This window comes from Paroedura picta, chromosome 3 (assembly GCF_049243985.1).
Source record: "Paroedura picta isolate Pp20150507F chromosome 3, Ppicta_v3.0, whole genome shotgun sequence".
In the NCBI taxonomy this organism is placed as follows: Eukaryota; Metazoa; Chordata; class Lepidosauria; order Squamata; family Gekkonidae; genus Paroedura; species Paroedura picta.
Genome location: NC_135371.1, coordinates 67,744,597 through 67,772,291, shown reverse-complemented (window position 1 = coordinate 67,772,291; position 27,695 = coordinate 67,744,597). Strand labels below are relative to the sequence as shown.

Genomic DNA, 27,695 nt, shown 5'->3' with positions numbered 1-27,695 from the left:
GAAATGCATAACCTTATTAATATACAAAGTGATGGTTTGAAGAGAGATCCTTATTTCTTGGGTCATTGCAGCAGTATGTTACCCCTGCTGGTTAACGTATTTTATGCAACACTATCTGATGAGATAATTTTTTGTGATTAGGCTGCTACCTACCTGAAGTGATTCTAAAGGTCTGCATTTGCATTGGCAACGTAATCTAGCTTGGGATGCAGAGCTCAGAATGAATGAATGAATGAATGAATGAATGAATGAATGAATGAATGAATGAATGAATGAATGAATGAATGAATGCCCTTTTCCAGCCTGGAGAAGATCCCATCCTGGCTCATTATCTAGCTTGGGCTTGGTACAGATTTTTTGAGAAGATTTTTTTTTTAAAGCTTAGAACAGTATATGTAATTTTACCAGCACAACTGTTAAAAGATTGTCTTTCTTTCCTTGCAGATAACTCCCACTTGCTGACTATCCAGCCTGACTTGAGTACCGCTACCATGACCTACCAGGGCTCACTGTGCTCACGTCAGGACGGACCCAGCAAGTTCCAGCTTGGCAACGGGCACCTGCTGAGCCCGCTGGGCAGTGGACGCCACACTTTGCACCATAGTTCACCTAGTGCTGACCCAGTGGACTTTGTCTCGCGATTCTCTACCCAGAGTTTCTTCCGCTCTTTACCCAGGAGTGGTGCTAACATGGCATATGGGACCTTCAACTTCCTGGGCGGACGCTTAATGATACCCAACGCAGGTGAGATTGGAAGGCAGGGAAAGAACACGGGGATGGGATTTGGAAAGGCGGCTCAAGGAAGGAGTCCCTTCTGGACCAGTACTGATGTCCACACATCCATGGGGAAGAGGTTCCTGGTGGTCTTTGGGGATAGGGATAATTTTATGGGTAAACTACATCTACCAAGCATGTAGAGATGTTTCTACATCCCCAGTCAGAGATAGGGCTTTTAATGGTAAATCATCCATGTTTTCCTTAATCTACTAGACAGTCCTTTACTAGAGCCCCCATTTAAAATGGCCAACTTGCCTCAGAGAACATGGGGTGTTCCTTTCAAACCTGGGGCCACAAGGAGGTCTGCCTGCAGACTGTGTATCCTGTGACCCCCCTGAGCAGCAACCTCTCTGTCTTTTAGGTGTCAGCCTGCTCATCCCACCTGATGCCATCCCACGAGGGAAGATCTATGAAATCTACCTGACACTGCACAAGCAGGAGGATGTGAGGTATCTTTCCCAACCCCTAAAAATCTCCGTGGATAAGAATAGGGGTCTAGTCCCAGGCCACAGTGTGCACATACATTCCCTCACGCTGCTGTAGTAGAGAAAAAAGAGAGCCCAGCAGCAACGTAAAGACTAACAAAATTTGTGGCAGGGTATTAGCATCCGTGAGTCACTGCTCACTTCTTCAGATTCAACTAGAATGTGAGTCCATCTGTCATATATACTAGGAATTGGAGTGATTTCAGGAGGCAAACAATATTAGGCAAGTGACAATAGCAGATGAATGACACTAGTAGGCACGACTGGATTAAATGTGATACACAGGGGGATGGTTGGTGTGCAGAAGTCAGCATTGGCATTGAGACAGGAACTCCAGGTCTCAGTTTAGTTCAGGAGGATGCATTGTCTTGAGCTTCATTAACTGTTGCAATTCAGCAGTCTTTCTAATCTGCCTTTGAAATCCCTTTGTAAGAGGAACTGTTACCCTTCCTTGGGCTCTTATTGTAGCAAGCTGTCCCTCACTCTGTTGTAACACATGACAGCTGACTGGGAATCTATCTCTCTGTCTCTGTCTCTGTCTGTCTGTCTGTTGTCTCTCTCTCTCTCTCTCTCTCTCTCTCTCTATCTATCTATCTATCTCTCTCTCTCTCTCTCTCTCTCTCTCTCTCTCTCTCTCTCTCTCTCTCTCTCTCTCTCTCTCTCTATCTATCTATCTATCTATCTATCTATCTATCTATCTATCTATCTCTGTCTTCCCAACGAGCTAACTTTCGGGGGGAGGGTCCATATAGAGGGAGCCCAATAGCTGTTTCATTCAGAGTTGTCCTGACATTCATTGGCCCTAACCAAATGCCTGGTGGAAGAGCTCCGTCTTTCAGGCCCTGCGGAACTGGCCCAGTTCCGTCAAGGCCCTTAGCTCTTCTGGGAGCTCATTCTACCAGGTCGGGGCCAGGACCAAAAAGGCTCTGGACCTGGCTGACATCAGACATAACTCTTTTAGGCCATGGATCACCAATTTGTTGGCACCAGATGATCTTAGTGCCCTTTGGGAGGTATAGGCAGCCAAGCAGTCCCTCAGATATGCAGGGGGCAGACCTCATATGGTGTTCAAGGTTAACCCCAATATCTTGAAGCAGATTTGGAATTCAACTGGGAGCCAGTGCAGCTGCCTAAGGACAGGCCAGATGTGAGCCTCAATGGTGTTCAGGTGGGAACTTGTGCAGCTACGTTCTGGACCAGTTGCAATTTCTGGATCAGTTCAGGGAAGGCTAGCATAGAGAGTGCTACAGACGTCTAATCTGGAGGTGACTGTCAGGTGGATCACTCTGGCTAGGTGATCTGGGGCCAGGTAGGACAGTAGTAGCTTTGCCTGGTGAAGATGGTAAAATGCTAGTTGAGCTACCTTAGTGACCTGTACCTTGGTTGACAGAGAGGTGTCAAAGCTCATGGCCAGATTCCTAGGTGATTGTGCAGCAATAAACTGTACATCGTCTAGGCAGGACAATTCCGCTTCCTTTCTGGTCCTTTCCTACCCAGCCACAGAACCTCTGTCTTGGACCGTTTATGCACTGGGAACTTCACTGCACCACGTCCCGTGCAGGAGCACAGATCGGGGGTGGATGAGGTGCACCGGGCCAAATGCTCCCTCATGTGGGTGCAGGAAGAGGAGGGGCAACCTGCTATGACTAAAACTCTAGTCTGCAGCCTGGCATGAAACTTCCAGTGCATAAACGGTCTTGGAGGGGTTGAGATGGCTCTACTTAAGCCAGACTGTCACAGCTTCCAAATATCTGGTGAATATTTCTGAGGGAGATTCCGTCTGACCATCAGAGGCACCTTTGTCCCTATAGGGGCTACATAGCCTGTCTTTGCAGACCTTTTCCCAGGGAAGGCACATGCAAAAAATGGCTTCTGCTCCTCAGACAAATGTGACTAAACAACTCCAAAGCCTTCATTTTGTCGTGTTTGCTGTTAACTGCACTCACAAACTTCTCCCTGACATTTTTATGGGATGGAAATAATCTGGTCTTGACATACACATTTCTCATTGGGAAACATTTGTGGCATATACCTCTGAGATACATATCTCTAGACCTCCTCCAAAGGGCTTGAAAATCTTACCAAGCACACTCTTGACTGAATTAACTTGATATAAGTAATAGGAGTGCTTTGCTAGTCCACAAAGACAGAGATAAAAAAGAAGAGCTGGTTTTTATACCCTGCTGTTCACTACCCGAAGGAATCTCAAAGCGGCTTACAATCCCCTTCCCTTTCCTCTCCCCACAACAGACACCCTGTGAGGAAGGTGAGGCTGACTGAGAGAACTGTTCTTTGAGAACAGCTTCTAGAAGGGCTGTAATGAGCCCAAGGTCACCTAGCTGGCTGTATCTGGAGGAGTGGGAAATCAAACCTGGCTCGCCAGATTAGAAGTTGCCGTTCTTAAAAAAACTACACGAAGCCAGCATCCTAAACCTGATCATATTATGTGAGACTAACTCCTATTATTATCAGTGGGAAATGCTTTCACATAATAATTAGAGACTAAATGGGGGGGGGGTGGATATACTTTGGTGGCCTTGGTGATATCCATATCCATGATATGGTCCAGTTATTCCATTTTAGGAACCAAACCATAAATTTGTTTTGCTGGAATGTGGGAGGGATCCTCATGTTACAAGTTTGTACCAAGCCCAGAAAAGTTATCTTCAGGCCCTGAACAGGATAAGAGTACCCAGCAAATAAAGACCAGTGAACAGTTCCTCAGCAACTTTCACAGAACCATCAGTACATCCTAGGATTTTAACTAATGTGCTTCCCTGATGAATGTTTGTGTCCTGGCCCTTGACAACATGCTCTTGTTTGCATCCTGCTGCTCAAGACCACATGCACTAGCAAATGGAGAAAGCATGCTCCTGTCATGGCGCACTTGGTGTAAAGAGTCCCTTTGGTGCTTGGAAGAAGAAGAAGAAAGAAGAAGAAGAGTTGGTTCTTATAAGCCGCTTTTCCCTACCCGAAGGAGGCTCAAAGCGGCTTACAGTCGCCTTCCTTTTCTTCTCCCCACAACAGACACCCTGTAAGGTTGGTGAGGCTGAGAGAGCCCTGATATCACTGCTCGGTTAGAACAGCTTTATCAATGCTGTGGCGAGCCCAAGGTCACCCAGCTCGCTGCATGTGGGGGAGGAGTGGGGAATCAAACCCGGCTTTCCAGATTAGAAGTTCAAACTGGCTTACGGAGTCCTGCGGTGGTAGATTTGATTGGGATGTTTGAAAGTTACTTGGCTGGCCTTGATCACCATGGACAGCCGCCTCTCTAGCAATATTGGCAGGACTGTCATTTGGGAAGGACATTGCCATACTCCAGTCAGTCTTGCAGGAAAAGAACTTGGTCAGACAGCCGTTGAGTAATCCCGAAATCTCCTGCTGGGCATGTTGAGAGGCTCTCTTTCTCCAGGGAAAGGAGTGTGCACTCTGTGCCAGCTGGTTCCCTGGCTGTAAATGTTTCCCCAGTTTCCACCTTGAAGAAGTCCCCAATGATAATTGGATGCTTTGCCTAGGGTTGGGTTCTTCACTGTCACCAAGATTATTATGTCTACATCAAATGCTGAGACAGTTGCTGAAGTCTACTAGCTGCAGTTCTGAGTCAAGGCTTGGACTGTGAGTCCTGCATCAGACCATAATGCCATCTTAATCTTATTCCCCATATTTTATGACCTCTCTGTGCCCAGCAGAACAGAAATCAAGACAAAACAGCTGATGGGAACAGAGACTCATCCATGTATTGCTTTATATACAGTTTCTCCACCAGCTCCTTCTTTCCCTCTCCCCTTAAGATTGCCCCTGGCTGGCTGCCAGACCCTGCTGAGCCCCATTATCAGCTGTGGCCCTCCTGGGGTGCTGCTCACCAGGCCCGTCATCCTAGCCATGGATCACTGTGTGGAGCCGAACCCTGAGACCTGGAGTCTGCACCTCAAAAAGCAATCGTGTGAGGGCACATGGGAGGTGAGTGCTTGGCTGTAGGTGATCACACCGCCACTCATGGACTGGAGCAAGTGTGTGGGAACTCTGAGCTTAATAAGCTCCTCCACCTGGTTTCACTCAGGTAGCCCATGTTCTGTGGCCTGCATAAAGTATCCTATTTTACATATTTGGCATAATACATTGTTTCTGCTAGTCACGGGGAAAGTCAGTAAAGTCCCATTCTTTAGAAAGGCCAGAAATCTGGTTCAGCCATCCTTCTGAACACTGAGATTTCCTCTCACAAGCCTACCTTTAAGACCAACAAAGATTTATTCAAAGCGTGAGCTTTCGAGTACAAGCACTGTTCCTGAGACTATCCCATGGCTACCCATTTGAATCAAGCCTGCCTTTGCTTGTTTTCAGTCATGCATGCTGAACGTTCTGAAAGCCAGTTTATGCGCACTAACACAAAACATTTGCAGTGCTTCTTTAGCATGCATGTAACCTGGAGCCTTTTTTACTTCCCAATGCGGGAGGCACATTTAGGGTCCTGGAAAGAGGAGCCGTTGGGACTGTGGCCTACATGCAAGGGCCAGGAGCAGACATTGCTGGAGGCACGTAGAGACCACCAGCTGATAGAGTGGTGCTTATGGAAATAATTTGGTGTGGACTTTGGTGTGATCTCTCTTGTTGTATTAAGAAATGCTGCTGGCAATGTGACTTTTCATGAACAATGAAATAGTTTGTAGAAGTGCCTTCTAGATAGGCTAAGAAATTATGTTTTGACTAAGTTTCTAGGTCGCTGTGACTTCACATCCTTGATGTAAGAAGGTCTGCTACAATCGTAGAGAATATACTCTGTTCGGCATAATCTTGCAGTGATAAGTGCTGACCCAGTGACCCCATGCCACGTCAAAATCTCCAGGAGGGCCTGGAGATGGAATGCAGAAGTGGCAATATTGCATTGGTCCAGGCCTCTAGGCCAGCCCTCTGGGTAGCCACGAGGTAGATGTATAAAGCCGTATGGAACACTGTTCTTTGTACAGGTTTTGGATAAACAAGCGTTCCCTGTGACTTTTTTGTTTTGCTTCAGCTAAAATAAAAACTCATAAAAGGGTTTTCCAGTCTGGTGTGTATTTTGATAATTCCCACTAGGCAAGGACCCTTGGCCTGGGCCGACAAGCTGGTCTCCAGTCAGTCTCTAAACTTCATCTTTGTCCACATGTATCGGCTGTGCTCCACCACCCACTGTGTACCAGTGTAGTATAGTGGTTAGAATGTTAGACCAGGATTTGGGAGACCCAAATTATTATTCTGTTGTGAAATTAGCTGGGTGACCTTGAGTCAGTCGTTTTCAGCGTCATCTACCTCACTGTGTTCTTGTGAAGCTAAAGAACAGAGGGAAGTACATTGTATGCCACTCTGAGTTCCTTGACGGAAAACCAGAATAAAAATACCTGCCATTCTCAGTTACAGCTTACCCATTCAAACATATCAGTCATCATTCTTTCTCTGTGTCTGCCACACTAATGCACCCTGAATCTGTCTCATCCATTGGGTTCTGATGTGACCCGTCTTGCCAATTTTGCATGGTCAGATTTGTTTTGTGCTCGCTGTTCCAACAGTTGCTAATTGTTGTTGTTTCTTGTCCCCTTTCTGTTCTCAGGATGTGTTGCACCTGGGCGAGCCAGTGCCCTCAGAACTCTACCACTGCCAGCTGGAACCTCAGGCTTGCTACATCTTCACAGAGCAACTGGGGCGCTTTGCCTTGGTGGGGGAATCCCTCAGCATGGCTGCCTCTAAACGCCTCAAGCTGGTCCTCTTTGCCCCCACTACTTGTAGTGGTCTGGAATACGATGTCCGGGTATACTGCCTCAGTGACACCCGTGATGCACTCAAGGTACTCGTGCCAAGGCTGAGGCCTTCCCTGCAAAATACTAATCTGCTTTGGGGATTCCAAATCCATTTCCTACAACTTTCACATCTGTACTAGTGTGTGTCCCATAGCCCTCTTAGCTCCAAATTGCACAATAAGCTTGCACAAGTTGGCCCCTAGAAAGGCAACTAATACCCCCCGTGGGTATTTTGGGTCAGGCGAGTGGTGCAGAGGAGAGGCTGACATCTCAAAGCAGGCTTTGCAGCATTTGGAAAATGAGTTCCCGCACTGGCTGCAGGATATATGAAATGTATGGTGCACTTTGGCCCTTAAAAACTATCATACCATAACTACAGGAGCTTTAACCTTGTCTTACAGAAGCCTCTTGCCTTCCCTACCATTACCTGGCAGTCTTATTCTGCTATGTCAGTATTTGCCATCCAGAAACTGTGCTCCAGCCACACCGTCCAAACCCCTTGCATTTCCAGAGTTCCCACCTCTTGCCCATGCTTAGCAGCAGTTGGGACTGCAGTAGGCAATGGCCACTGGGAATGGATCTTAATGGCTCTGGGAGCTCAGCCTCCTCCCTCTTTGCCCCTGTCACCACAGGAAGTGGTCCAAATAGAGAAGCAGATGGGAGGACAGCTGATCGGTGCGCCACGGATCCTGCACTTCAAGGACAGTTACCATAATTTGCGACTCTCCATCCATGATGTGCCCAGCTCCCTGTGGAAGAGCAAGCTCCTCGTCAGCTATCAGGCAAGGGAGCTCGGTGGTTCTGGGAAGGCTCTGCATTTGGGGAAGGATGAGGCAGTATTTGGACTCTTTGCTGGCAAGAGATCTTGCCAGTCCTTGTCCACTCCATTGTGTCCTTTGTTGAGCCACAATGCACCCTTTGTCTCAGGACTAGGCACACAACATGTCTGTGCTGCCAGGCCCTTCTCTTGCCAAATCCTAGTCTGTATGCTGCGGGGGAGAAACAGGTAATCTGCCCAACTCGAGTTGGTCTCCTTCTGGACTCCCCTGGCCCCTGCTCATCTGGCAGCAGAAGCCTTGTTCTGCATCATCCTTTGGGAAAGCTGCCCAGCCTTCCTTGAGTCCGTGACTCTTTCCTCACAGGAGATCCCCTTCTATCACCTTTGGAGTGGGTTGCAGCCCTATCTGCACTGCACCTTCACCCTGGAGCGACTCAGCACCAGCACTTGCCAGCTGGCGTGCAAAATCTGGATCTGGCAGGTTGAAGGTGATGGGCAGAGCTTCAATATTGACTTTGACATCTCAAAGGTGAGGACAAGGACATTGTTATGGGGAGGTTGGTAGAATGACTGCTGGGGTGTCCTTTGCACCAAGACAGAACCCCTGTGCTGGATAGACTGTTGGCAAAGGGGCTAGTTTCACACAGGACTCTCAGAGCCCAGCAGTAAGATGAGGGACACGGTTTCAAACACATCACGTGAGCCTGCAGTTAGTAGGCTGGCCGCTCTCCCATGTGGATTCTAATGAGACGCAAGAGCTGAAGGTGAGAGTTTTACTCTGATTGGTGGGTTTTCCTTGATCTTGGTGCAGGGCTTCCCTTTCAGAACACACGTCTCACTTCTACTTCTCCACGAGGTAACAGTATCTGCTTCCTCCCCACCAGCCAGCACCCCCCCCCCCCCGGCCCAATCCCAACCGTATGGAGCTGACTGTACGGCTGACTTCTGTGGGTGCTCAGAAAAGGCACTTTAAGGAAAAGGCCTTCAGAGAGCCCCCTTCCCCACCCACCTCTGTTCGCTTTTGTTCCCCATGTGGTCTGTGCTCCTCTGCACTGCAGCCTGTCGGCTGAGCACCAACACCAACTTTTTAAACTTCAGTGTAATCAGTCTGCAAGCCAGAGACTGTAAGAAAAGTCCACGGAAGCAATTCTTAGATTAAAACCAACCAAATAGAAAGGGAGGGAAGGGCAGAGTTTGAGATATGATTCACACATGGTATTTCATGTGTGTCCCCCATGCACACACATACAAACCCTGTTCAGGAAGCATAAGCACTGCTGTTTAGATGTAGCCTACAGAATAGTGGCATTTGTCACGCTCCTTACCAACCCATATGTGTTATCCTAGGAAAGGGTGGGGGGAGCTATTTCTGTCATGATACAGACCATATGTGGGTGCCTGATCCCTGCCTCACAGCTCTCTTTCCCATATCCTGTCAAAGGAGTTTCCAGACAGAGATACCCTCTTGTCTTGAGAAATATTTTTCAAGGGATCCCTTGGTTCTCAAGGAGCACCAACGCCACTCAGAAAAAACCTCCTCCTTCTTTTTTGATCACAGACGCCCTGTCCTTGCACTCAGCCTTCTCATCGCAGGCTCCACTTGCCCCCTTAGATTCCAATCACTGTTGTCCTTTTTCCAGGATGCACGGTTCTCAGACTGGCTGCCCCCAGATCATGAGGCTGGCTCCCCTGCCCTGGTGGGCCCCAGTGCCTTCAAGATCCCCTTCCTCATCCGCCAGAAGATTATAAGCAGCCTGGATCCACCAGGAGCCCGTGGAGCAGACTGGAGAGTACTAGCTCAGAAGCTGCACCTCGACAGGTAAAAGACTTCTCCGGGTGACACTACCATTTTAACGACAAGCCACAGTTAGCACATACAGGGTGAGTGGAATCTGCTTCAGCAGAAACAGAAGAGGAGGTGGAATTCTGGGCTGAGGAGGGTCTATGCAGGAAGAACCCTGGCCACATTTTTTCCCCTCTGCCATACCTGAACACCATGATGGGACAGGGAGAAGGGAGTATTAAGGATTTAGTGGCTACTTGGACCATCTTCTGCTGCTGAACATCTCTCTCTTTCTACAGCCATCTCAGCTTCTTTGCTTCAAAACCCAGCCCAACAGCCATGATCTTGAACTTATGGGAGGCACACCACTTTCCCAACGGAAACCTCAACCAGCTGGCTGCTGCTGTGGCTGAGGTGGGCAAGCAGGACAGCTCCCTCTTCATGGTTTCAGAAGCCGAGTGCTAAAAGACACTCATTGGGGACAGCCCGGGTCGGAGCTGGGAGACGACAGGGGGCATCTCCATTTGAAGGGGGCAGTGCTCCTGCTTTGAACATGTCTATGCGCCTGTCTGAGGCAGCCTGGCCTCCTGCCCTCTATTCTTTGTGCCAAATACAGCCAGAAGGCAAGCATACTGGCTCCGTCTCCAGCAGCCACAGCAAGTGCTACTGAATGCTTACCCTGCTGCTACTAAGAAAGCTTTGGGACTGGCTGGGGGAGGCCTGTCCTTTCTGCCTGAGTAGGATGGCAATGGATTCTGACATGTGAGCCTCTGGACTTGATCATGTGCTCAGAGCCTTCTTCTTCCTCAGTGGGAGGGTGGAGGGCAAGGGGAGATGGCTGGCCTAGCACCCGTTCTGTGAGACCAGCTTGCTCCTGGAACTGAGGTGTCTGTGCCCTTCCCACTCCTGCTGCCCAGTGCTAGAATACAGGGGAGGGGAGGGGCCAGGGCACTTCCAGAGCCATCTCCATGTATTCTTGTTCCAGCCCAAGAAGTACCCAAGACTCAGCCATAGAGGGCAACCCGGGGGGGCGGGGGCTGTTAGTGGTTTGCAGACACTGGGAACCCCAGAGGGACAGGGGAGGGTCAGGTACAGGCAGAGGGCAGCCCAGGGACAAGGGCAGTGCTGTACTGGGCAACTAGATCTGTGCCTCCTTCGTCCTTGCCCAGTGTATATGCAAAGGGAATTGTGCGTGTGCGTGGCAGTCCAATCTGTGCAGTGAACGTGTGCTGGACCAAGCAGGTCCATGCCGTATTGTGTAAAGATCGTTTTTTATTCTGTATTCAAGTGCATTCAAGTATTTACACTTGGCCTTATGTACATATAAGCATCCCGCACAGGGTTTTAGCGGGCATGAATGTAAATAAATTATATATATATATATTGCTAAATGGGGCTTCTTGCATTTATGCCATCAAGCTAACAAAGGTATTGTCACGTCTGCTGCCAGGCAGAGGCCTTCCAGAGAGCCCTGTGGCTGTAGGGCACCTCTGTTTCAGTCCTCTTGGACAGTCCTACCTTTGGCTTTTGGGAAAATATAACTTGAGAATCTAAGTGGCAGCAGGAATTTGCTTTAGTGTTTCCTATTATATTTATGAAGGTTAAGCATAACACGGAGACCTTAAGTGGAATTCGTAGAGCTGATATACTATTACCTGTATAACTTGCCTTTTTGGTGATTTTTCTGCAACAACCTCAAAACAAGGGTGAAATTCCGAATCAGAGTTTGGACCTGAGAGGGAACACTGCATGATCACGTTTATTGGGAGATGTTTGTAAAGCACACACATACAACAAAGCCTTGACTAAGTGGGTAGTTGTGCTTCTTTCAAGCTGGCCACCGCAGCAATCAGAGCAGCCCCCTTTCCTGAGCCATCTTCTGACAGCAAGAACTTGACTTCGCATTTTGGAGCCAAAAGTGCCACTGTCTGCTGAAGTTGTCTTGCAAAGCTGAGGACGGGAAAGGAGAATGCCTGTGAGTGTGAGATGCCCAAACCCACATTCAGCCCAGCACTGCACACTCCACAGCAACCAAAGCCCTGGCTACATGCCTCCCTTCTTGCCCCTCATTCTTCTTTTCCACCCACAAACCAGAAATAGGATTCATCTTCGGTCCTATTCCTCTTAGGTCCAAACTACACAAGTTACACCCAACCTGATTCACATCCCCTGCAGCTAGATGCACCTGCAGGGAACTTATTTCCAATTTGGATAATGACTGTGACATGGAGGCTGAAGGGATTTCCATTTTCCCCCATCCCTATACTGAGTTTCTTATCCTGATCTTTGATTTTTGAGTAGAATGCAAGTTGGGGGGCCCTGACCTAGTTTGTGTCCAAATGCATCATCAAGTCTGAACCTTAAGGATCTAAGGTGGCACTGGAAGAAAGACCCAGGCTGCAGCCAAGTGACAAGAATTTTTTGTGTTCTTTTCATTACTGCTGAAAGTCTGCAGCAGCAACTGCATAGTAGTTTCCTTGCCCCAGCTCTCTGTAATGGTCCCTTTTTTCCCCATGGCACAAGTTAGCTTTTCTGGAGTTTAAAATATGTCAATCATCAATCCAAAGAAAATCTTTAAAAAAGCTCTTTGGTAGCATGGGGAAAGAGAGGATTAGTAGGCACAGGGATAGAGCAAAGAGGAGCAAAATGGGGCTAATGTGGATAGGATCTACAAAAATGTGCAGCTTCCCATCCACACAGCATGCAAACATGCTGCAGTCTTCCATAAATATCTAAGCAAACCAAGTTTTGGAACAATTACAGCAGCCAAGTGAAAGAAAATACAGAGAGTGGACTATTAGGGATGTAGCTATGCCAAAAATCCTGTTACAGCTTTAGACACAGAACTGGAGCAAACTCTCTGTGTGTAAGGAGCCCTAATGCTTATGTAAAAGGATACCCTGTTGATGGATTATATGTCACAACAACATGTCACTATCCTTTTTGCTAGTTCTCATGATTGCTCCTTGAAATAGTTTCTCCCCATACACCATGACTTGATTACTGCCCTCTCTGCCTATCTTGGACTTGTCACCCAATAAGCAACCAAAGTCTCTCCCTTCCTCAGTGCAGGGGCTTTTGCTAAATCCCTCACTTGCCCTCCAGACCTACTGCAGCAATAGCAACTCACTGAGCGTGCATCTTGTACACAGTCCCATCCACACCAACTGTCACTTTGAGCTTCTCCAGCTGCCGATTCTCTCGGATCTTATCCACAACAGCAGCCAGTCCAGCTGCACATACATTAGCACCACGGATAGATACTGTGTGGCACACTTCCTTCACCAGTTGGGCCTCTTCTAAAGATGTTGTAAGCCCCCTCTCTTCCAAAGCAGCACACAACTCCTGCAGACCTTGGTTGCCACTGTCAAGATATTAGAATTAGTGACAGGCCTTTTCATTCCCCACCATTAGCACAAGCAAGACCCCTTTAGTCTGCCCTTTACAAAGTGTCTCTCTATCAGATAGAGAGACAGCTTCAAAGAGCTATTCCTCCCCAGAGTGCATTGGTATGACTGAATGTGATCCATTGACAAAATGTGCATAGACCCACAGGAAAATTCACCGTCTGAGTCCAAAACAAAACTCAAACATAATGCTAAGGAAAAATGTGTTCCAGATCACAGACATTCAGATTAGTCTGTGTCATAATAAATTATGAAATTCTATAACATCAACTACATGCAAGTATGCCTGTTTTCTATAAAGTGGCACAGTTTGCATGTTCGCAAAATTCAGAACCAAAGGCTGATAATACAGACACAATATAAGGTGAGGGAAAGTGAGGGCATGGGCAAGAGACAGTCCTAGGAAGGGATCAACTGAGCAGGACAGAGAGGTAAGACATCCTGAACAATGAGGTCTTTTGCACTGACATTTTAATGGAATTCCTCAGTTCTATCTAGTTAATTTCTGCTCCAGAATCTAGATTCATATGGATTCCACAAATGATTGTAAAGATTCTTGTTACAAGGCCAATAGAAGCACACTTACTTCTCAATGGTTGTTAACAATCTGGTGGGGAAGAAGTCTTTGGTCTTAAGCACAGAGGACTGTTGGCCTTGAAACAAGATCTTGCGGGATGCTAGATCCATCAGAATATGGCGCACAATTTCACCCAAGTACATGCCGCTGATGAGCTTTTCGAACCTTTGGGGAAGATGTTGATTAGTACCACATAGGGAAACCCTGAAGATGATGCCTTGGCCATGTCAGCCAAGGTTACAGATACCATTCCCAATTAAAGATACCCAGATTTACCTCTGTTGGCCAGGGTTGATGGATGTTGCATCTATTTTCTTATCATAGGAGGTCATAATGTGTTCAAGGCAGCCATCATCCCCAAATGCCCCCCATTCCATGTTGATGCACATTCTTCCCTCCTCACCGTCCAAAGTGCCCACATTCCGCATTTCTTCCATATAGCAAGCATTGCAACCTGTTCCTGAGATAAAATGGGGGGGGGATTAGGCAGTGCTGAAAATGGACCATCCGACTCTCTCCTACTCTGAGCAAGTAACCTCTCGGGGCCAAGATCTGTGCAATACCCTTCAGCCCATTTAATTTCTCTTCTAAATGTCACATGGTAGAGAAAGATGTATCTGTTGCAAAGCAGTGCCCTGCAGGAACCCTTCCTCTGGCCATAAATCCCAAAAGGGAGCCATAGACTGAAAAAAGGATATCTGCACTTAGGAAGATCATCCCTTGGATTTAAAAGAGCATGTCACATATATACGTAATTTCAATGTTCACCCAAAACTGCCCCTACCCAATACCACCTTACCAATGATGAGTCCGATCTCACACTTGGGATCCGTATGGGCACATGACATCATGGTTCCCACAGTGTCATTCACTATGGCAACCACATTTAGATCAAAGTGCTGGGAAGAGAGAGACAGAGAGCGGCAAGATGTGTTACCAGGCAACACAATTCCCTATCACCACAGCAACCAACATAGGCCCATAGGCCCTGTCTCCTGGGAAATAGCATCCCCCTCCAGCTGTGTATCCCTGGGGCTATTAGCTTGGATAGAACTCTCAGATTCTGTCCTGTTACCCTGGTATGGTCAAAGGACACAAAGACTATTGTTCTGCTTTTTACCCTCTCACTGGGATAGGTAGTGGTCCATCACCTATTAGCCTGCAAAACTCCTTGAAAATGGGGAAAGCTTGGTATTAAAAAAAGCTGCCAAGGATCTAAAGCACAGGATTGAATGAACAACACAAATATAGCATAATCTTTCCAAGCTTGCTATACAAACATGCTCCTTCAACTAGGGCTGACAACAGGCCTGGAGCAAAAAAAAAAAAATCCTGTCCTTTTAATAGAGGTTCAGTGTGTAAAAATGGGCAGCTAAAACTTTTCATGGCATGGAGGTTAAATAACATTACCTGGTAAATAACATCCCACAAAGTCTTTATTAAAGGAAGAGGACATTTTTTCCCCAAGGCAGCTGGCAACCTACTTCCAACTATCCCCTTTCCTGTTGTTTATTCTACATACAAGCCTCTACCAAACAAATTAGACAAGTTGTACCAGAAACCACTATACTGACTAGACCATGCTATGAAAGTGGAGAAATACATGATACAAGAAACTAGACGGCAGCTTTCTCTAGGGAAAAGCTTCTCTTTGGTGAGGTGCAATTTGGGGCAGGGGAGCCACATGGAGGGCAGGACATGTGCTCCACCATTTCCTCATCCACTGCAGCTGTGTTATAAATGGTGCCTGAAGAGCTGCTTTGCCTTTTAAATGATATATTTGTAACCCTGTGTGATGGGAATCAGAGGGAAAAGCAGATTCAGATCAAGTTTGTATAGTTATCAAGCCCTAACCTCTGACAAAGCTATCCAAATCTTTAGAAAACCCATTATTTGGCTCTCACACATACCTCTTGACGTTTTACTGCCTCCCTCAGCAACTGAACGACATCTTTCCCTACACAGCCTAAGGCTTTGAAGCCCTTGGTCCATCTCAATAAGATGCCCTGTGGGATCAAGATAAACAAGGAATTTTGCAGCTTTGTTGTTGTTGGTTTTTTTGTTCACATTGCTCTAAGCCAGGGATTCCCAACCAGGGTTCTTTGGAGATCCTGGGGCTACGTAAGAACTCCCCAGGGGCTCCCCAGCCTTTCCCCTATATTCTGCTTTAATGGATGATCACAAACTGTTACTGACATTGCTGTGAAAACAGGGTAGCAGCCACTTCCATTGACCGGGGAAAGGGGGTGGCATTCTTGTGTGATTATCATGCCTGGGGAAGGGGGTGGAGTCTTGATGCCTACACCATGAAGCCTGGAAAATATTTCAGAAGCTCTTCCATGGTCAAAAGATTGAAAAAGGCTGTTCTGAGCTGTTCCTTCCCAACCTAGGCATGCTCTTTGTTGAGACTTGCAAGGGAAAGGGGGGTTGTCTGACAATGGGGAAGTAGAGCAGGATTGTGTGTCATCTCCTGTACTCACAAATATCAAAATTATACACACCCTGTAGCTTCTCAGTTTTCATTAGGCTTTGTTCACATACTTTCATGGCCTTAGTGATGTGCCAATACTAAATTGTGTAGCTTTTTTGTACTTGCTCAGAACCACTTCCTATGTACACGAAGCCCATGTATAAGGAGTAGGCTGGAATTAGTAGAGTGATGCCATATTGGCTCATTGTCAATAGTGACATGGTCAACATTAATTCCATTTCATGATTCAGATGTTAGGCAGTTGTCTCAGGCAATTCCCTGAACTTGGAGATTCCCATCTCTACTCTGGAAATGAGACTCCACACCAAATCAGGCTCATTATTTTGCTTTTCTACCTTATACCTCTCCAAATGAAACTTCCAACCACTACAGTACCAGGAAGGGTGGGATATGGGATACAGGAATAAAGATGAGGAGGAGGAGGAGGAGGATTTATCGGCACATCCTTTGTTTTTACACATACCTTGTCCAGGCTTAACTGATTGCAGGGAAATGAGAAAGTGAAGCCTAGTGGCAGTGTACGATCTTGCATGCCATGCTTGGCCTGGAATTCCATAATACAGCGAACAATGTGATCAAAGAGCTGTAGGAATTAAAGTAGCTCATGAGGTAGAAGCAAATCCAAGAAGACATGGCCAAACTAGTAAATGGGACGGTTCCAACTTGTACAGAATCATCCATCCCCACTGCCACCAATATCATATGAAAGAGGTCGACATGACAGCAAGACAGAGCTTCATTCAACCTAATCATAAACTCTCTTCCCTTCCCCTTAACCTACCTGTACATCAGTACTCTGGGCCACTTCTGATGAAATGGTATAAATCTCATTGATTATGCGGACACCACCCTCTTCTGGGCTTTTCACCTGCACCATCAGCACTCGAAAATTGGTTCCACCCAGATCGAGGGCCAGGAAGTCCCCTCTCTCTGAAAAAAGCAGGAATCAGAACTTGAGTGTAGATAACTATTACCCACAACCAATACTAACATCAAGTTAACACAATTTTCTTTTTGCCATCTTCTCCTGGGCTTGACATCTTGCCAATCAGGATAGCATTCAAAGTAAAGAATCCCATATAAACTCTGCAGTGGGTAATGTGATGCTTTTTTCAATGGGAGGAACAAGTACAGTAGCAACCATAAATCAAATAAGATCTGGCAGCTGGGACATTCTCTCCCAAAACAATCCAATTTCACTAAGGCAGCACAGTCCACCTGAACTGTTCAAAACTCTGTCACCTTGTTATAGAGCCCCACTAAGCCATTCCCTGCCCCTCACCTGAGCCATCAGGCAAATGACGGACAAAAGTAGGCAACATGCGGACACAGGCTATATTGTGTGTCTCCTTCGAGAGTCCTTTTTCCATCTCCTGTCTCATCTGGTTCTGTATTTTTTCAAGGACTCCCGTAGAAAGTCGCAAGGGTGCTAGGATTCCAGCCACCTGCTCCTGTCGGCTTCTGAGCCTCAAGGCTGCAGCTGCCACCAGGGCAACCCCTGTAACACCACCTTCAGCTGCGACAAAGTTGACGGTACACTCAGGAATTAGGGTTTTCAGTGTCTGCTGCACTATCTCACGATACCTGGAGGCAGGGAAAAAATATCGACATTGAAGGAGTCAAATTGGAAGGACACTGTGCCCTGATCCAATACATCTCTTGGCTTGTCCCCCTCCCTGAGTCTATCACAGTTGCAAGAAGATTAAAAAGATCAGCTGTGTAGATGAACCTTTTCCTCATGCTTATATTCTCAACCCTTTTTTTTTTAGAAAAGCTGAACCCACTTCCAGCCTCCTAAACTGGATTGTGTTGACAGGTTTCCTATTTTGGGAGAGACTAATGACCTCAAAAATAAATCAAAGACAGGAGACATCCAATAGGATGGATACATTTGTTAGTTTGTTGTGCATGCACTACTGTTCTAGAAATGGTCATATAAAGGGTTCTAGAAAGGGTAAGACAGGCTTACTGACTATATAGAAATAAAGCTTCACTGGTTTAATGATCTAGGAGAGGGGACCTGAACACGGTGCCTGTGGGTCCCATGGTGCCTCCCAACACATTTCCTAATTCCTGCCAAGTACTTTAGAAAGGTGTTGGGCAGTGTTGGTCTGAGCATTTCCCAATAAAGCCACTGGAAATTTGATTTGCTTTAAAAAATATTGCTTTGGCAGCAGCTGCCAACACAGCATTAGGAACTTCCCTGTCTGACTGAAGGTAAGTTTTGGCAGCCATTTTGTAGATGACTCCAGCTCCTGTGGCAGCCATTTTGTGGTTGTTCCTATCATGTTGTGTCAAAATTCCAATGCCGCCCACAGGTTCAAAAATGTTGGGGACCACTGGTCTAGCATGAAGAGGAATATCTGAATAGGTAAGATACCAAACTGTAGAACACCATGAAAGATTGGCCAATTAATCCAAACTTGGATAGTTTCGTACATTGATCAGCACAGAGAAAGAAGGTCACCAGTATTAGAACTGTTGGCCCAGTGGTCTGAGAGATAGTGGGGTGTGCGCAGTGTTCCCTCTAAGTTGTGCATGTGAGTGGCCATTCATTAATACAGGAAGCCCCGCTCAGCAGCAATCTGGAGCCGCACAGGGTCTTGCACTGCCCTTTGCCCATGTTAAGATCTCAGCAGTTATATTCGGCCCAGGATGTGAACTGCTGTGCTTAGTAGGGGGGAAATAATAAGCAGTGAGTGAGCCTCTTGAACAGATATCACATTCCTTTGACCAATGCAACTCCTTACTGTGTCTGGCCTCTGTACATGGCCCCAGACACAGCTACACTGATATTGAGCGTTGACTTGTGTTTAGAAGTACGAATATGAGTGATGATGGCAGCCAGTCCAGCAGCACAGAGGTTGGCAGAGCGGGTAAAAACAATTTGGCAGATGTGCTGCACGAAGAAACAGTCTTGGTTGCTTGGCACCAGTCCCTGGCGGGTCAGGAAGTTCTTGGTTTTGGCCAGGCCTACCTTTTCACTGCAATGTAAAAAGACATATATTAAAGCGAGCAGAGGCATAAAACACTGGATACCCAAAGCTAGAGAAAACACCTCCTCTATCCTCTAGGGTAGCTTCAGCATCTCATACTTCGTAAAAAAAACATTTCATGAGATGTTGACATTTTCATGAGTACACACTACAGCTCCCTCAGAAACCCATATGTTTAATGGGTTTGGAGAATAATAAAGTACATTGATATGCAGAAATGGGAACATTACATCTAGGGAATGTTCAAAATGCAAAGGGACAGCCTTTAATGTCACACAGCGAAGATTGTCACAGATCATGTGTGCATATAAATATATACATTTTTGTTAATTTTACACTTGCAATAGATTTCCTTTTGATAGCAGAATTAAGTAAATGAATAAACATTTTCTCCTGTTCACCTCACCCAATTCATTTATTACATACTTCCATCATTTGCTTTCAAAGCTATTAGTCATCAAAACTTTTCCTTTCCTATGTGTTGAGTTGGATTCCTTTTATTGTTTGCTGTTTATTTAATTAATGCATTTATTTACATCATTTATATCCCATCTTTCTCGTCAATGGGAGAATCGAAGCAACTTGACATAATGCTCTCCTCCATTTTATCCTCACAACAACTCTGTAACGTTGGTCTAGTTAAAAGTGTGTGACTGGCTTGAGGTCACCCTGTGAACTTCTGTGGTGAAGTGAAGATTCAAACCTGGGTTTCCCAGATCTTAGCCTGACACTAACTATTACACCACACTTGCTTTTCTTGTTACTTTCCTAGTTCTACAACATCCTGTTAGGAGCAGAGTTTCTAGAGCTGCGTGAATGCATCACTAATGTCTTTCTTAATAATCCTCCCATCTTGGTTTTCCCTTCTGCAAGCTTCTTGAATTTCTTGCCAGCCACTCCAAATGGTACTAAGCAGAACTTGGGCCAAAATATTTTGCTGGAGTTATTTTCCAAGGTGCATAATTTTGCAGAAATCCCAACAGAATTTCTTCTACCTCTGTGGATGGTACAGATATAATCCTGGTTCCTAGCAAACAGAGAACCGGGAACCAATCCTTGCCCACCCTCCTCATTGCCTCACCAATACAAACTCTGCCTTCTCATCTTTTTTTTTGGCCTTGATTCTGGTTTATTTTACATCTGATTGACTGTCAATCATGTAAACATTAGCCAGGATTTGAAAGACGGGTGCAAGGGTTAGGCAATTTCAGCGCAGATATAGGCTTGGATTCTATGTAACATGAGCAGAGCTCATGTGACAGAATCACAGAATCACAGAATCATAGAGTTGGAAGGGGCCATACAGGCCATCTAGTCCAACCCCCTGTTCAATGCAGGATCAGCACAAAGCATCATCACCTCCTTAGGCAGCCTATTCCACTGATGAACTACTATGTGAAAATATTTTTCCTGATATCTAATCTATATCGTTGTAGTTTAAACCCATTACTGCAAAGGAAGTCAATGATAAACGTCATGTTTCTCACTTGCCTAGAAAGTCCCTTGCTGGGGTTGACATAAACTGGCTACGACTTGTCAACATTTAATGCAAGTACAATCCAGTCATTAATAAGCGAACACTGGGTAATCTCTGGATATCTGTAATTCTGATAACCCGCTTGGTATAATGGTTAGGAGCAGTGGTTTGTAATCTGGTGAGCTGGGTTTGATTCCCCGCTCCTCCACATGTAGCCAGCTGAGTGACCTTGGACTCGCCACAGCACTGCTAAAGCTGTTCTGACTAAGCAGTAATATCAGGGCTCTCTTAGCCTCACCTACCTCACAGGGTGTCTGTTGTGGGGAGAGGAAAGGGAAGAGGATTGTAAGCCGCTTTGAGACTCCTTCTGGTAAGCAGCATGCAAGAACCAACTCTTCTTCTTCTGATGCTTTGCTGTCTGTTTTTCAGTCTCATGAGGTGAGGGAAGAAAACCCATAGAGAAATCAAGAATAGATAGTTTATCAGTAGACTAGGAATCAAGCCCATTTTAAAAGAGGATAAAATGGCCGCTAGGGCGGCTGGGAGAAGGCGGCGCAGCCCCCCCCCCCCCGGCAGCTCTCAGGAGGCTTCTCCCGGCCGCTGGAGCGGCCTCGCCGCATCAGCACGGCCCCCCACAGAACTTACCACATCGGCTGCCAGTCAGTCGATGTGGTGATTCCGTGGCCGGGCAAAGCAGCCAACGGGGTTGGCTGCTTGGGGCGGGATGGACACTCAGAGGGGCCAATCAGGAGCCGCTTCGCGGCTCCTGATTGGCCCCTCCGAGTTTTTATCCCGGACAGGGCCCACCCTAACTCCTCCCACACAGCCCTTAGTCAATTATTAAGTCCGTGGTGCACCGCGCCGTGGGTGGGTTTACAGATAAACTAAGTATAGGGAATCTTCCAGCCAGAAAGTTGCTGCTAAAGAAGATCATTCCCACAGACATTCCTGTTAACTTCAGTTGAGCTTTCTGACAACCACTGCACTGTTCCCACTGGCTTGTGGAAGAATTTTATATACACAGTGGGGTTCATTTCATTATTATTCTGTTCTTTACACATGTGTAGCATATTCTGAAGAAACTGCGATGGGAGGAACAGAAGCAGAGCCTAGCCATGCAACATCTCCCTCTTGCAGAGGAAGAGGACAAATTTTGCTTGTACGCCTTGGAAGACAGGTAGTAAAGACTAGGGAGGAGCACAGACGGCTGGCCTAGGATGTGCCCTGGAGGTACTTTTTCAGCTTAAGTACACATAGGTCTGCTCAGTGCACCATTGGAAGATCTGATAATTCTATGTATTGAATGCCATGATGGAAGAAATTTAATAAATAGGACAGGCTATGTTTTCTCATGTGTACACTGGGTAGCATACCTGTAGGAAACAAGCAAACATTTTGCTTGCATTGTCTGGTAAGCAGACTGCTACAAAACAGACTGGGTAGAGGCAAATTCTTCCCCCTACCAACAAAAGCTGAGAAATGATCAGAAGTCTCTCTGTACATGAGAGATCTGCAAAGATAAAATTTCTGAGATCTCATTATGTCATTAGTTTCAGGTACAAGCAGATGTGCCTTTCATCTGACACAATTTCTCCTTCACCTCCCAGCTGCTGTTAGCAGAGGGGGAGTCAGGCAACCTCTTATTCATATCAGGGGCCAGAGGAGTCTATTCTTAAAAAGAAACAAATAAACAAAAACAGGAGACTATGGTTGGCCAGTGCTTGCCTAGACCAGCTCTGTAACCAGAAGTCAGGTGGTGGGGGAGGTGTCAGCACACCCTGGGGGTGGGGCAGCTGCTTGGCCCCAGGGTTTCTGGTAACCCCACTGAGGTGAAACCCCTTCTCCATTTATTTGCTAGCACTTTACCATGCTCCCAGCAATACTCATTGCCCAGTGGCGCTGAGAAAAGGGTTGTAAGCAGTGATGAACATGGGCAGTGGGAAAACTCACAACCAGGTAGGGGCAGGACACACAGGCACCTGGGAGGCATGCTGGGGGGGGGCAGGGAAAGAGTAGGCAGAGGGCCAAATAGCATGATATCTCCTACCCACAATTCCGGGATAGTAAATTGCGTTATTTCTCCCCTCCACACTCTGCTGCCATAGTTCGCATTTTCTCCTCCTTATTAGCAGTGAAAAAAGCACAAGAGAGAGCAACGTGCTCTTTTACTCACAACTTATCAGCCTGTCAATAATCAGTGGAGGCAACCAATTGGAGGTTTGTGGGTCTAGCATGATTTTTAAAAATTGAAACCTACACATGGCAATCTGTATTTGTTGCTATGCATATGTGTTGCCATGGAAGATAAAGCACACACAAAAAATCCGAACACAGCTGGCCAGTGGAGGGCACGGCAAGGGAGGCAGATTCCCAACTCTGCAGTAGTTCAATCACCATGAAGAAGAAGAGGAAGAAGAAGAGGAAGAAGAAGAAGAAGAGTTGGTTCTTATATGCCGCTTTTCCCTACCCGAAGGAGACTCAAAGTGGCTTACAGTCGCCTTCCCATTCCTCTCCCCACAACAGACAACCTGTGGGGTGGGTGAGGCTGAGAGAGCCCTGATATTACTGCCCGGTCAGAACAGTTTTATCAGTGCCGTGGCGAGCCCAAGGTCACCCAGCTGGCTGCATGTGGGGGAGCACAGAATCGAACCCAGCATGCCAGATTAGAAGTCCACATTCCTAACCACTAGACCAAACTGGCTCTCTCTAGTAGGTTCTCTCTAGTAGTCCTAAGTAACCTCTGCCAGCCAAGCCACCGCCACCTCACTGCCCAAGTGCCTTCTTCCCTTCCTCCTCTCGTGTGTCACGCCTTTGGTGGCGGCAGTGGCACAGCAGCGCCCCCGCTTAAGAAGTTCTCAGAGAGGGAGAGAGAGGGCAGGAGTCCAAGGCAAGTGGGCAAAAGAAGGGCTGAGCAGCAGGCGGGCGGACTAGCGGGGGGGGGGGGAGAAGAGGAGCAGAAGGATCAGGGGTGTGATACAGAAGCTGAGGGAGGGAAGGAGGCACCTAGGCAGCAAGGTGGCAGCACCGGTGGCTTGGGTGGCAGAGGTTACTTAGGACCACTAGAGAGAAACTGAATTTTAAAATTTATTTTGTATTTATTTTAGGATTTCTATACCGCCGCTGTCTAACAGTCTCGCAGCAGTTTCCAACATCTGTAAATCCAATAAAACCCATAAAACATCCCATAAAAACAATTACAAATTATCACAATTAGACAATGCTTGCTTTAGGTAGTCATTATATTCTGGACACTCTGCATGACATTGCCAACATCCAGTGTCCAAGCAGCAAACTGCTTGCTACATCCACCATTTTAAAGCGGTAGTTAGGAAATCACATAAAGTGGATTCCTCAACCTATATAGCGCGAGCTACAGGAGAGCAAGCAACAGGCCAGCAGCCAAAGAAATGTATGGAGATGAAGAAGTGCTATCTCCACCTCCAATGTTTCACCCTCACACCCACCTCCCTCTCCCTTCTCCCGAGGACAGGAGGTTTCTTTCTTTTTTTTAAGTAAACTGCCTGGAGCAACAATTAGGCATACAAGCGTGCAGGCAAAGCCAGATTTTTTCCCAAAGTTGTCACACAAAGCATGCCTTCCACCCTCCCCCCCCCCAAAAAAAAAATCAGGAATGAGAATCTTTTTCTTAAGTGTCAGGAACCAGGCAGAAGACATCTGAGTCAAGTCCATGCAAAGCCAGTCCTCGAGACCACAGGGTTTGTTAAATCCAAAAGGAAGCTTTATTCAAAAGACAATACAAAGGCATATACATGCAGAGTTCAGTGAACAAACTTCTTGGCAGAGACAAAAGATCAATAGCCCCCCAATGGGAGAGACCAAATAGGGGAGGGGGGGGAGGGGTGCAAAGGCAGGAAAGTACACTGGTTCTCAGCAGGGCCATCTGGTCCCTGCTTTGATCTGGAAACGCCACAAATGTTGAAACTTCACAGAATCTAGCAAGGTCACTGAGAGCAGGATGAGATAACACGTTCTAACGGCAGGTGCTTTGGTATGCAAAGGGAGGACAAGGACCAACAGGTGATTTATGATTTTATAGCAACAGCCTGGGAGACTCCCAGGGAACACAGGTAAAATTCGGGTCAGGGACTGGAGTTCATGACATTAACTTTCAAGACTCCTGATTCCATAATGAGTGGCATGCAAAAAGCACAAGCGTTTTAATGGAAAAGGCTTGAATTTTAAAAAAATGCGGACATCATGGATCCTTTAAAACTATGAGAAAAGGAATTGGTTGCCTGGCTTGATTGACAGGCAGAAGAGAGTTGCATGTAAAGCGTGTTGCTCTGCCATTTCAAACAGTCTAAAGGTAAAGGTAAAGGTATCCCCTGTGCAAGCACCGGGTCATGTCTGACCCTTGGGGTGACGCCCTCTAGCGTTTTCTTGGCAGACTCAATACGGGGTGGTTTGCCAGTGCCTTCCCCATCAAACAGTCTAGTGGAGTGCAAAAAGGCGGCAGACAAAACAGGAAGGTGAGGAATGGCCCGAGGCGCAATTATTTTTAACACTACACCATTATTCTGGCATAACACTATTTTTTTAGATGTGTGGAAATGCCCTCACACTGATCCAGCCCTCCTTGTGCCTTGTGCATCTAAGAATTTTAAAATGGGGATGCTTTCTCCATTCTGCTTCACATTTGGCAGACAGGATCCCCAATGTGAACAATACATTCCCTTAGAATGTCATGACACCTGGGTAGTTAAAATATTTCCCATTGAAACTAATGGAAAGGAAAAAAGAATCTAAACAGTATAATAAAGAGAATATATTAAAAATATGAAAGAGCAAAAAAAAAAAAGACCTAAATAACATTTCCTACCATTTGTGGATCTCAGACAGGGATCACTACACATTGATTTCATACTTTTTTAACATGGAAAATATTGCAATATTAAAAGGCAATTTTACTGAACTCTAGGGTATAATTTGGTATCACCTGCATATGTTGCTAATCCACATACCTTGCTGTTTTTCAAGTGGCTGATACATAAAAAATGAACAATACAATATTAATCTTTATCCATATAAAAACTAATCTTGCGTGCTTATTTTTAAAGGAGATTTCAGTGAAACCAAAACTGGGTTGTTCTTCTGGTGTACGTACCCCCCCCCCCTTCAGCGATGGTTATTACTATGCAGTTCTGGCTGTGGGATCATCACTGTGTCACTTTTTAATTTTCTTTTACCTCTCCTTTTGTCACAATTGACATTCTAGTCAAGATGCACCTCTTCCCCCAAAAAGGTATGTCACATATATCATGGCACTCCAATTGTGTAGCTATAGAGGTATTTGGGTTTCTTTGTGTGTATTTAGAAATTATCACACTATGCAGAAAAGTAGGGTGCTCAAAAATGTGAGAGAGGGGGGCCTGAGAAAAGATGGAAGCAAAGAGGTACTGAAAATAACCAGGACTTAGAGACTGCAAAGAGCCTCTTGTGGCGCAGAGTAGTAAGGCAGCAGAAATGCTGTCTGAAGCTGTCTGTCCATGAGGTTGGGAGTTCAATCCCAGCAGCTGGCTCAAGGTTGACTCAGCCTTCCATCCTTCCGAGGTGGGTAAAATGAGTACCCAGCTTGCTGGGGGGTAAAACGGTCATGACTGGGGCAAATCACTGGCAAACCACCCCATATTGAGTCTGCCATGAAAACGCTGGAGGGCATCACCCCAAGGGTCAAACATGATCCGGTGCTTGCACAGGGAATACCTTTACCTTTACCTTTAGAGACAGCAAAGAGTGGATAGGGAATAGAACTACAAATAGGTCAAAAGGGATTATGTGACAAAGGATGAACAAGGGAAAACAAGGAAATGTACCTAGTGGCAGTGAGTAAGAAATGCTAAGTGATTGTTCAGGTGAAACAAACACACCTGATACACATTTATATTATTCTATTTTTAGCCTACCCTTCCACAGAGGCTCAAGGTGGGTTACAAGAGACAAAACACAATTCAAAATTTTACAAAAATTGAAATATAAAATCTTAACTTTAAAATATCTTTAAAAATAGAAATATAACTTCATGCTCTTCCTTCCACACATTTGAAGAGAGGTGTACTATATGAATGACCCCTAAATGGCTATCTGCTTTATTCAGACATGCTTTTCTCACATATCTGGCAATTTCTGTGTGAGAATTGTTCATGTGTCATGCTGAATACATGTACATCCTGCATAGTTGTGTATATTCCTGATTGTGAAAGAAAGCCAACATGAGCTCACTTTACTGTTCATTTTACAGATCAGACTGATGACCAGTATCTGAATAAATGTGTGGTTTCAATCACACATTCAGCTGTACATGCATTGAATGTAACATGAGAATTGTTCAATGCATGTACACTGCACTGCAAGTGTACACTGTACACAGATTGTAGGTGGGCTCATTATAACGTGAATAGGGCTTGTGTGTGTGAGAGTGTTCTAGATTACTGTTGATCATGCAACTCTTAGCCAATTCACACACATTACAGAGTCCTTGTGGCTTCTGAAAGGACTTTGGATCACAAATGTACTGAGAGTTTCATGCTTTCCAGGTACACTCAGGCTTCCATCCTCCTCCCCCCCAATGCTGTTTTCCTGACTTGAAGTGGCCCTAGGAAGATAATATTTGCCTGAGAAACTTATATGTTATAATAACTTCACGTGCTTGTCCTTGATGAGGCAAATAATGGCTTCCCACAGCTGTTTCTGGTTGGGAAAACAGCACTGGCTGCAGTACCTTCATACACTATGGATCTGATCTGGATTGGGTCCATATGTGCCATGGACTTGTTATCTAAAATCACTGAAGAAGTCACAAAGACTTTTTAATGTGTGAACTGTCCTTAACTCATCTGCTTCAATGTTTCACCATGAACCACAAACATTCCTCCTTGTTGTTATATCTCAGTCTAGTCTAACAAGGGATGCCAAGCCTCACCCTAGTAGAGTGAGCAATCCAGTATTCTAGTGTAAAGGACCTACTTACTCCATGATGTCCAGGATATCTTGAAACTTCAGTATCCCTTTGGTCAGCAGGCTGGGAGCCAAGACCCCACTGAAGAGTTCACCCTTCTCAGACAAAGTAGCCAGAATAGCACGGATTGTCTCACACAGGTACAAACAACCGACCAGCTTCTCATATCTGATAGCA

General features: G+C 46.0%; 2 protein-coding genes across 8 annotated transcripts in view; one reads left to right on the top strand and one right to left on the bottom strand.

The window, feature by feature from the left end:
- The window catches only part of UNC5A (unc-5 netrin receptor A), a 167,104-nt gene extending 156,119 nt beyond the window's left edge, over positions 1-10,985 (top strand). For all 5 annotated transcript variants that reach the window (XM_077326272.1, XM_077326273.1, XM_077326271.1 and 2 more), the window contains 8 exons: positions 445-744; positions 1,139-1,226; positions 5,054-5,222; positions 6,847-7,080; positions 7,666-7,815; positions 8,176-8,340; positions 9,452-9,630; positions 9,894-10,985. In XM_077326272.1, coding sequence (XP_077182387.1) covers positions 445-744; positions 1,139-1,226; positions 5,054-5,222; positions 6,847-7,080; positions 7,666-7,815; positions 8,176-8,340; positions 9,452-9,630; positions 9,894-10,059 — 1,451 coding nt within the window. In that variant the 3' untranslated portion in view covers positions 10,060-10,985. The remainder of the gene's footprint in view (positions 1-444; positions 745-1,138; positions 1,227-5,053; positions 5,223-6,846; positions 7,081-7,665; positions 7,816-8,175; positions 8,341-9,451; positions 9,631-9,893) is intronic.
- A 352-nt stretch (positions 10,986-11,337) lies between these two features.
- The window catches only part of HK3 (hexokinase 3), a 48,694-nt gene continuing 32,336 nt past the window's right edge, over positions 11,338-27,695 (bottom strand). For 2 of the 3 annotated variants that reach the window (XM_077326268.1, XM_077326265.1), the window contains 11 exons: positions 27,531-27,686; positions 18,820-19,053; positions 17,352-17,653; positions 16,851-16,999; positions 16,533-16,652; positions 15,489-15,584; positions 14,378-14,477; positions 13,855-14,038; positions 13,588-13,743; positions 12,725-12,958; positions 11,338-11,544 (listed from right to left, as the gene is read on the bottom strand). In XM_077326268.1, coding sequence (XP_077182383.1) covers positions 11,400-11,544; positions 12,725-12,958; positions 13,588-13,743; positions 13,855-14,038; positions 14,378-14,477; positions 15,489-15,584; positions 16,533-16,652; positions 16,851-16,999; positions 17,352-17,653; positions 18,820-19,053; positions 27,531-27,686 — 1,876 coding nt within the window. In that variant the 3' untranslated portion in view covers positions 11,338-11,399. The remainder of the gene's footprint in view (positions 11,545-12,724; positions 12,959-13,587; positions 13,744-13,854; positions 14,039-14,377; positions 14,478-15,488; positions 15,585-16,532; positions 16,653-16,850; positions 17,000-17,351; positions 17,654-18,819; positions 19,054-27,530; positions 27,687-27,695) is intronic. The other variant, XM_077326266.1, reaches the window with a different exon arrangement.